The 10,000-nt window shown below is 42.1% G+C and overlaps 1 protein-coding gene across 15 annotated transcripts in view; it reads right to left on the bottom strand.

The window, feature by feature from the left end:
• Positions 1 to 10,000, bottom strand: part of LOC126991301 (uncharacterized) — a 45,625-nt gene that overhangs the window by 34,902 nt on the left and 723 nt on the right. For 9 of the 15 annotated variants that reach the window (XR_007745386.1, XR_007745384.1, XR_007745382.1 and 6 more), the window contains exons 2-3: positions 655 to 783; positions 340 to 410 (exon numbers count right to left, since the gene is read on the bottom strand). The exons of 3 other annotated variants lie outside the window; for them this stretch is intronic. Coding sequence is in view for 3 of the 12 variants with exons in the window: in XM_050850077.1 (XP_050706034.1) it covers positions 340 to 410; positions 655 to 693 (110 nt within the window). In the remaining 9 variants the exon portion in view is untranslated. The remainder of the gene's footprint in view (positions 1 to 339; positions 411 to 654; positions 784 to 10,000) is intronic. 3 more of the 15 variants (XR_007745383.1, XR_007745390.1, XM_050850080.1) reach the window with 2 other exon arrangements.

Genomic DNA, 10,000 nt, shown 5'->3' with positions numbered 1-10,000 from the left:
TACCCACAAGGTGACCTCAATATCCACCACTCAGAACCACACACACACACACACACACACAACACTGAAGAATTACAGAGAGTTGATAATTTTTTTCAAGTGAAGTGGGTGCAAAGAGAACTTCTAAATTAAATGTCTTCTTTATAAATAATGTTTTTCATGAAAACTATTACTTGTCAAGTGACCCCAAACTTGACTGATTATTACAACAGAGCTAGGACACATAAGTTGAAAAATACTCATAACTTGCCAATAAATAAGATCCTGCCAGACAGTCTCCTCAATGGTGTTAGTATGCACTGAAAACATGTGTGGGTTAGTGTGAACAGCAGCATTTACCAGTCTGTTGTGGCGGCGTCCTCCCCACGACTCAGAGGACTGCTTCCACAATGTTTGCCGTCCACCACCACCTGTAACAAGGGAAACACTAAGCTTCACACAACACACCGCCTGGCACAACACACCCAAAAAGACATTTGAAACCTTTGTAGAACACTGTGTTATAGCAATCAAGAGGAGGGTATCAGGACACTTCTCCTCTTGAAATTGACCTATCTTTCAGCCTCTTGATTCTTTTGTGGGAGCAGTGAGTAGCAGGCTTTTTCTTTCATTATTTTCTTTTTGTTACCCTTGAACTGGACCAATGAACCTCACCGTTAATACTGAAAGACAGACTTTTTGCCCAAATGCCATCCTTCTGTGTCATGCTGGGGCGCGGAAATCACCGTGACAAGTTCCCGGATAAGTCACTCTCAGGCTACCAGCTGTGGACAGGTACAGCGGCTGAAAGGACAGAAAATATCACCAGAGCGCTGAGGGCAGTAAAAACGGAGTAGTGGGAACCCAGCATAACCCAGCACCATTATGACAGCAAGGGATGGCCAGGTCAGGTTACATTAGTTAATTTTTATTTTTATTTTCAGCCATTGTGTTATATTTCTGTTCTATATATTACATTTTATTTCTACATCCTATTTTACTCTGTGTTTGGTTGGGGTCTCATTATAACCTTGCTGCACTGGACTGTAGGACTGGCCCAGCATTTCCACAAAGCATGAGCTACAAACTTTGATTTATGGGGAGTTTTCATTTATTTGATATTAATGGAATTTTTTATTTTATGCGGCAATCACTAATTTATGGAAGGATAGGAGGCCGAGGAGATGCCCACAGAGTTCATGGCTCGAGCACGTCAACAGACCCTGCCGTGAGGTGCTTGGGATGGGGAGGAAGGGGGCCTGCATGGGGGACTTGCCTGGAGGAAACCCTGGGGTGGGCATCATGGGGTGGGTGAGGCAATGCACCCCCAGTGTATGCCCCCGTTGATTGAAAGAGGAGAGGGATAGGGGGACAAAAAAGTAGTGATTTGCGAGAAATATGTCACAGAAGTTTTACAAACCTCAAAAGCTAACAAAAAAAATAAATAAATAAAAAGTTTTGTCACCAGAATTGGATCAAGGAGAGAAAGGGAGGAGTGAAATAGGGAAAGAACATGAGAGGAAAGAAATAGGGAGAGAGAAAGTTGGAGATAAATTTCAAAGACATCAAAATCTAACATATATATGAGGGAACCATCAACAAGAGTGTCGCCTGCTAATTTCAAGATGGTGACTGATTATTTCTGGACAAAATATGATGTTGTTTATCATGGAGAGTATTTTTTCCAGAAATCACTAAATAATCAACTTCTACTTCATCCGTCCCACGCTGCATATTTCCGCCCCCCACACCAAGTGTTGGATAAATTTAAACTAGCCTGACATAACCTACCTAATAGGGGGGCTTAGCCCCCCTCGACCCCCCTTCTATTTTCCAAAAGTCCCTTGTTACAGCACTGTATTCAGGGACCAAAAAAGAAACCAAATTAATAACCTGAATTTGAATGGAAAATTTTCAAACACAAGTAACCTGCATTCGAACCTGTTTCACACGTTCATGATACAAGTCAGTGAATACATAATCGTATATGATATGGTTGCAAGATTCTTATGACGAAAATGACTTACCGTTTTGATGCTTCATAAGCACTACCTTAATAGTGTCTTTCAAGACAAGGTAGGCGAATTAGTGGGAGGTTGTCCAAAAAGTCACATGCAGCCTCGAAAAGTAGACCAATACGCTATATATACTCTTCGCCCAATCTAGCAACACTCATACGTACATGTAGGGGAAAGCATAAAGTACCTAATCTAACGTATCATAACCTAAACTAATGTAGGTAATTCTTTACAAGAGGTCTGCTTCCCCCTCCCTAAAATGGGGAAAATTCCCTACTCCTGAAAGTTTACAGAAACTTCCCATCCCGCGCTGCTTATTTCCCACGGCTCACACCGTGTGTCCAATATATTTAAACTACTCCATCCTAACTTTACATAACATAACCTCGACTCACCCCCTTCGATTCCCCACCCCCTGCTAAGGAGACTGAGTAAAATTGCGTGGTTTCTGTATGTGGCAAAAAATCCCTTGAACATATTTAAACTACTCCAACCTAATTTTACATAACCTTCTAACGTCGGGGCTTTGCCCCCGTCAACCTCCCCTCTGCTATGGAGAGTGAGTGAAATTGCATGGTTTCCGTATGTGGTAAAAAATTGCAGAATGTATGGAATCTCCGTACATCTAGGTTAATGTAAGGAATTTCCCTACATCTAGGGTATTTTTCAACCACCCATAACTCAAAAACTGTGTTTGCGACGCATTTCATGTTTACCACCACATTCCCCGCAGTCCCAAAGGCCCCCAAGCCAATTTTGGTTGAAAGGGGTGAGTACGGGCATACACTAGAACAATACTGAAATGGAGGAAAGAGATGGAGAGAAAGGGGGGAATGAAATAAGGAGAGAACATTGGAGGAAATAGGGAGAGAGAAAGTTGGAGATAAATTTTACAACGATCAAAAACTAACATAAAATAAGGGAATTATTAACAAGTGTGTCGCCTACTAAGTTCAAGGCAGTGACTGATTATTTTTGGACAAAATATGATGTTGTTTATTATGGAGACATTATTTTGTTCCGGAAATCACTAAATGATCAACTTCCGCTGCCCAAAACTGCGTGCTGAATAAATTTACACTAACCTGACATAACCTATCTAACGGGGGGGGCTTCGTCCCCCTCAACCCCCCTTCTATTTTCCAGAACTCCCTTGTTACTGCACTGCATTCAGGGACCAAAAAATAATTCATATTGTAGGTATTAACATGCCAAGGGGGGGCTGGCTGCCCTTGCTTCAATATCATAAAAAAAAAAAAATCACTGGCCGGGGCCAGTCGAAAATTTAGCAGGCAGAGGTATGGGCCGGGCCACCTAGTCCCCATTAAATTTAACTATATGTATATGGTAAAAATTAATATCAATATATAGTGAGAGTTATCACCTTCATATTACAGGTAAAACTCCAGAAATACACCCACCAACTACCAGTGACAACGGAGCAGCGCAGAGCCTGCCCCATTTTTACCACGGTAACCTGACCAAATCTAACCTAACCACTGAGTAAATAAAATGTTTAATGGTAAAAAGTGCTCAAAATAACGGAAAAGGTGAATAAAAAAGACCAATTAATATAACCTAACCAAAGCTGATTTCTGGAATAACACCCAAATAGTTAGGGATAAATGTCAAAATAATTAGGCTACCCTTTCTTCAATAATCCCCTCATGATAAGAGAAATGCTAACCTATCACCGCTGCCACTGTCAATGGAGGTGGAATTGGTGGAGTGGACATGCATGGCCGCTGACCACATTCACTGCGGACGGTCTCATAGCTCAACTAAAAATGAGTCTACTAGGGACATGCCACGCTGCAGAAACCCAGGTGGACTGTGACCTGACCAATACCTGACCTGCGAACAATGACCTAACCAAATCTGATTTCTGGAATAACACCCATGCAGTTAAGTAGTTAAGGATAATTGTCAAAATTCTTGGGCTACCCTTTCTTCAATAATCCCCTAGTGATACCAGAAATAATATAACCTAGAAATATAATAGAAATAGAAATAGAAATAGAACAGAATGGAATAGAAATAACCGAATCTAACCTATCACCACCGCTGTCAATTGAGGTGAAATTTACTAGTCATGCCACACTGCGGAAACCCAAGTGGACTGTGACCTGACCTAACACCTGACATTTGACAGGTGCCCGACATTTTGACAGCAAGAGAACAAATGGTTATTAATGACAGTTTGGTGGCTTGACAGTTCAGGGCTCATGTCAACTCATTATACACCATCACTAATACCATTGTCCCCATCACCACCACCAGTCACCACAATCACCACTGTCACCACCACCACCATTGCCACTGTCACCACCATCATCACTGCCATCACCACCACCATTACCTCTACTACCACCACCACCACTACCATCACCACTGTCACCACCATCATCACTGCCATCACCACCACCATTACCTCTACTACCACCACCACCACTACCATCACCACTGCCACCACCGTCATCACCACCATCGCCTTGTAAAATTTATCTCCAACTTTCTCTCTCCCTATTTCCTCCAATGTTCTCTCCCTATTTCATTCCCCCCTTTCTCTCCATCTCTTTCCTCCATTTCAGTATTGTTCTAGTGTATGCCCGTACTCACTCCTTTCAACCAAAATTGGCTTGGGGGCCTTAGGGACTGCGGGGAATGCGGTGGTTAACATGGAATGCGTCGCAAACACATAGTTTTTGAGTTATGGGTGGTTGAAAAATACCCTAGATGTAGGGAAATTCCTTACACCAAACATGCCACACAGCCCCTTCCCCCCCATAGCCCCCCTCGACACCACGACTAACGGAATACAGAAATTACTGGAAGGACTCGACACAACCAAATCAACTTGCCCCGATAACATTCCCGCCTTCATTCTTAAATCCTTTGCCCACATCCTTCAGGCCATATTCACCCAGTCACTATCATCCACCTCATTACCCTCTGACTGGCTCTTGGCAAATATTAATCCTTTATTCAAGACAGGTGACCGGACTGACCCAGCCAATTATCGCCCCATCTCACTAACATCGATTCCATGTAAAATTTTCGAACACATAATACACAAACACATAATGAATCACCTTGACGCAAACAACATCCTTACTGACTCACAACACGGCTTTCGACCTAAACGCTCATGTGAATCACAACTCATTACTACATATCACAACATTACGAGGCTACTTGACCGACGTGACATTAAACAAGTTGACACTATTGTTTTAGATTTTGCCAAAGCCTTCGACAAAGTTCCGCACAAAAGACTGACATTAAAATTGAAGTACTACGGTATTTCACGACCTATTCTTCACTGGATCACTGCATTTCTTACTAACAGGACAACGTGTTCTTCTTGACGGATCTTCATCTGACACTGTCCCTGTTTCTTCGGGTGTCCTTCAAGGCATCATTCTAGGCCCCCTTCTTTTCCTTCTGTACATTAACGATCTTCCACTGTCAACACCTAACTCTTCCACTAGACTATTTGCCAACGATAGTTTACTGTTTAGAGCAGTAAAGACTACTTACGACTGCAGACTACAACAAAACGACTTGGACGCCCTTGAGCTGTGGGAACGCACCTGGCAGATGCACTTCCAACCAGACAAATGCAAACTTTTAAGATTCACCAGAGCGCACAACCCAATCCATCACACTTACACTCTCCATAAGTCAGATTTAGAATCAGTTCACACACACAAATACCTTGGTATCCATCTCTCAACTAACTTGAAATTCAACACCCACATAGACCATATCAGTGCCACAGCCAACAGAACAATGGTGTTCCTGAGGAGGAATTTACATAACTGCACACCTGACATTAAACACATACCTTATGACACACTTGTGAGACCAACACTGGAATACTGCTCCACAGTGTGGGATCCTTACACACACAGAAACACTGACAGGTTAGAACAAATCAACACCAAGGCGGCAAGGTTCATTACAAACAATTACACTCGAATCAAACAACAGATAAACATGGAACCTCTTCACATACGTTACCGTTACCGTTACCGTTGATGAGGTTTCAGGCCCTGCTACTCCGCCGCTGCTGCAGCGCTCTACAAGGGCCATCAACAATTTCAACGTTAGCCTCAATAATAGTCTTCGATGCACTTATTCTCAAACATTGTAGTGAGTGAGTGAGTGAGTGTCCTAATTTCTTTTACGAATAATATCACATATAACAACTAGTTCAGGGTAAAGATTCGTATTAGGTCCGTGCAAGTATCTCATAATCTACTTTATGAAACATCACTATCTCTTCATATTTCTTTTCTACAAACCTTCAACAGTCATGGAAACGCTTTGAAAATCCAATTCAAGGACTTTTTTTTTACTCTTGTAAATAGGGGATAATGTTTACGAAGGGAGGTGACCAAAATAAAAAGACAGAAAGTGACAAGGAGAAAGCCGATGAGTTGGGAGAATTTTTTTCATCAGTATTTACAATTGAACCACCAGGAGCAGTGCCAAAATTGGAAGTGAGACAAACCCCACAGTTGTCAACTATGGAGATATCAAGGAATGATGTACTAAAAACATTGAAAAAGTTAGAGAGAAATAAATCCCCCGGACCAGATGGACTACACCCTAGGGTTATATTGGAGGTTGCTGACGTGCTTGTGGAACCATTATGGATTATCTTCACAAATTCCATGAAAATGCGTCAAGTTCCCTGGGAGTGGAAAACTGCTAATATTACAGCAATATTTAAGAAAGGGGATAAGAGTGATCCAAGCAATTACAGACCTGTGAGTCTTACTAGTGTATTAAGTAAGGCTATGGAAACCATCGTGAGGGAAAACATTATGAAACACATGGAGAGTAATAAATTATTTAGCAAAAGACAGTATGGCTTCTTACCAGGGAGGTCTACCGTACTACAGCTGATTCAAGTGTTGGATATGTGGACCGAGTCTGTTGATAAAGGATGTGCAGTGGATGTGGCTTATTGTGATTTAAGGAAAGCCTTCGATACAGTCCCCCATAGACGGTTGCTTGAAAAACTCAGGAGTTATAATATTACTGGAGAACTACTTGACTGGATGAAATCATTTTTGTGTGGTAGGAAACAACGGGTCATTGTGAATGGGGAGAGGTCAGAAATGAAAGAAGTTATAAGTGGCGTGCCTCAGGGATCAGTTTTGGGTCCACTCTTGTTCGTGATATATGTGAATGACCTGGTAGAAGAAATCCATAACAGCAGTGTATTTTTGTACGCAGATGACACCAAATTGTTTAAGGAAATTAAGAATAAGGAAGACTGTGAGGCATTGCAAGAAGACTTACTGAGAATGGAAAGTTGGTCTAAGAAATGGTTGTTAAGGTTTCACCCCCAAAAGTGTTGTGTCATGAGAATCGGAAGTGCTCAGGAAGAGAGTTTTATATACAAAATGGAAGAAGAATTACGGGAGGTTAAACATGAAAAGGATTTAGGAGTAATAATTGACAATAATTTGAGTTTTGATGAACACCTGGCTGAAAAAGTAAACAAGGCAAACAAGATTGTGGGAATTATTAGGAGAACATTTATAACTTTGGATGAGTCAAAGTTCAAGGCCTTGTTTACTGCAATGGTACGCCCTCACCTTGAATACGCAAATCAAGTATGGTGCCCTTTTAAAAAGAAAGACATCGAAACTATTGAAAATGTCCAGAGAAGAGCCACCAAACAAATCCCAACACTTAAGAACATGACATATGAGGAAAGACTGATTAAACTTGATTTACCAACACTGGCATATAGAAGAGTACGAGGAGATATGATTGAAACTTACAAAATATTAAGCAGAATATATGATGGAGAAGTATGTGGGGACTTATTTACCATGAGTGTAGATGCAGGAACAAGAGGACACAGTAAAAAGTTGTACAAGAGCAGGTCAAGGTTGGACAAGAGGAAATATGCTTTCTGTAACAGAGTGGTAAATACTTGGAATAGTCTGCCGGAAGAAGTGGTGAATGCAGAGTCTGTTATAAGTTTTGAAAAGAAACTGGATAAAATATGGAAAGGACAAAGTATAAAATACGATTACAGAGCAAGTATTGAAGCTGGCCAGCGCGTCCGGCACCCAGACCAGGATATAGTAAGTTTGGAACTGGAGTCACAGGCCTGAAGGGGCCTCTTCCAGAAGTCATCTGTGAGTATCTGTGAGTATAAAGCGCATCGCCCTGGTGCTGGCTGTGGCGACGCTGCAGCTGCCGCAGCCGCAAAATAGCTCGCAGAGGGCTTAGGGTCGGGGAGCATATATAAACTACTCCAACCAAACTTTATGACCTACTAACGGGGGGGGCTGCGCCCCCCTGGACCCCCCCCACATGTATATGTGACATTTCAGCGAGGAGGTATTTCTCGCAACACCGGCTGCAGCGCCGCCGCGGCCAGCACCAGAGGAGGCGACGTTTTCGTAAACATTATCCCCTATTTTCAAAAGTAAAAAAAAAAGTCCTTCAATTGGATTTTCAAAGCGTTTCCATGACTGTTGAAGGTTTGTAGAAAAGATATATGAAGAGATACTGATGTTTCTTAAGGTAGGTAACAAGATACTGGCACGGACCTAAAACGAATCTTAACCCTAGTTCAGTGTTCATGTCCACTATTTTCATTATAGTATCACAATTAAATATTCAACAATTATTACCAGCACACTGAACATTCATCACATACAATTTATCTTTGAGTACAGACACTAATTAATAGCCATGATCGGTCATGTTACGAATTCTCTCAATTTCAGTCTGGAGAACTACACAACACTGGTCATTCGCTGAGTGGCTGATTTCAGGCTTCTTGTATCTCACACAATTTATGCATTTCTTCTCAGCCATGGTGCACTCCTGTGATTTATGATTGCCAGCGCATTTGAAACAATTTGGGGCGTCTCCATTGGTCTTGGCAGTACAGTTGGCCTCAAGATGGCCATATCTCTGACAGTGATAGCATATAATTGCATGGTATCTGTCTCTCACTGTGTATATTCCCCATTCTAATTTTAGCTTGTCGTGATTCTTGTGAATCAGCTCTCTTACAGTTGGGTCACACCTCAAAATGTAGTGCATCGTGCCGCCAGCCGCAGGCTTGCTAAAAACCAGCTCAATCTTATCCTCAACACCCCCAATGGCGTGTAAGAACTCATTGCGGTCTAAGATGGTCTCCTTTATTTTTTCCTAGGTCTCCTCTTTATGCACATTGCATATCATGATCTTTGGTTTCATCTTTCCAACACTCTTGGTATTAATTTGCTCAACAGACTCCAGTTTTTGAGCAGCCTCATCCCTTGTGTTCTCATTATCAAAGTTCATGACAATGTTACCTCTATTTGTAAATCTTGAATCAGTTATTTGAATACCATTCAATGTCTGGGAGACTTCATCCTTCATGTCTGTTGCCTTCTTTTCCTGTGTAGAGGCCTTGACAACAAGTAAATTCTTCTTAACTTTCCTCTTACGTTTGGTGACCTCAGCCCAAGTTGCATCTGCTGACTCCACATGTGCATGCTCGGCTCACTGCAAAACGTCCGCCACATCTTGCGCCACCTCAACCAACTCCTCCTTCACACTGACTGCTCGTAACTCAACTTCTTGTTTCACTTCTAATATTTCCTTAGATAATTCCAGCTTGAATGCTTCCATTTTTTTCCACAATTTTGGTAGCCAGAGATGCTTTATGAAGGCATGGGTTGCAAATCCAATTTATTTTAGGTATATTCTCCGACTTAATTCCAGACAGATGAGCACATTTCCAATGACACCACTTAGGGCACAGACAGCACCCTATCCACCTATCGCCTGTGGGATCCGCACAAACATAACAGAACTCCCCCAAGTTCTTGGTTCGGCCAGCCATATCGACTCAGCATCCACCCCGTGCGAAGGCTCACCACCCACTCACATACGCAGACAAGCACACAGACTTACACTTATGTACAAGATCACAAACACTCACATTGACCCACACACATACCTACACGACGCAAACA

The sequence above is a fragment of the Eriocheir sinensis genome, unplaced genomic scaffold, assembly GCF_024679095.1.
Source record: "Eriocheir sinensis breed Jianghai 21 unplaced genomic scaffold, ASM2467909v1 Scaffold258, whole genome shotgun sequence".
NCBI lineage: Eukaryota > Metazoa > Arthropoda > Malacostraca > Decapoda > Varunidae > Eriocheir > Eriocheir sinensis.
This window is presented reverse-complemented; position numbering and strand designations above follow the sequence as displayed.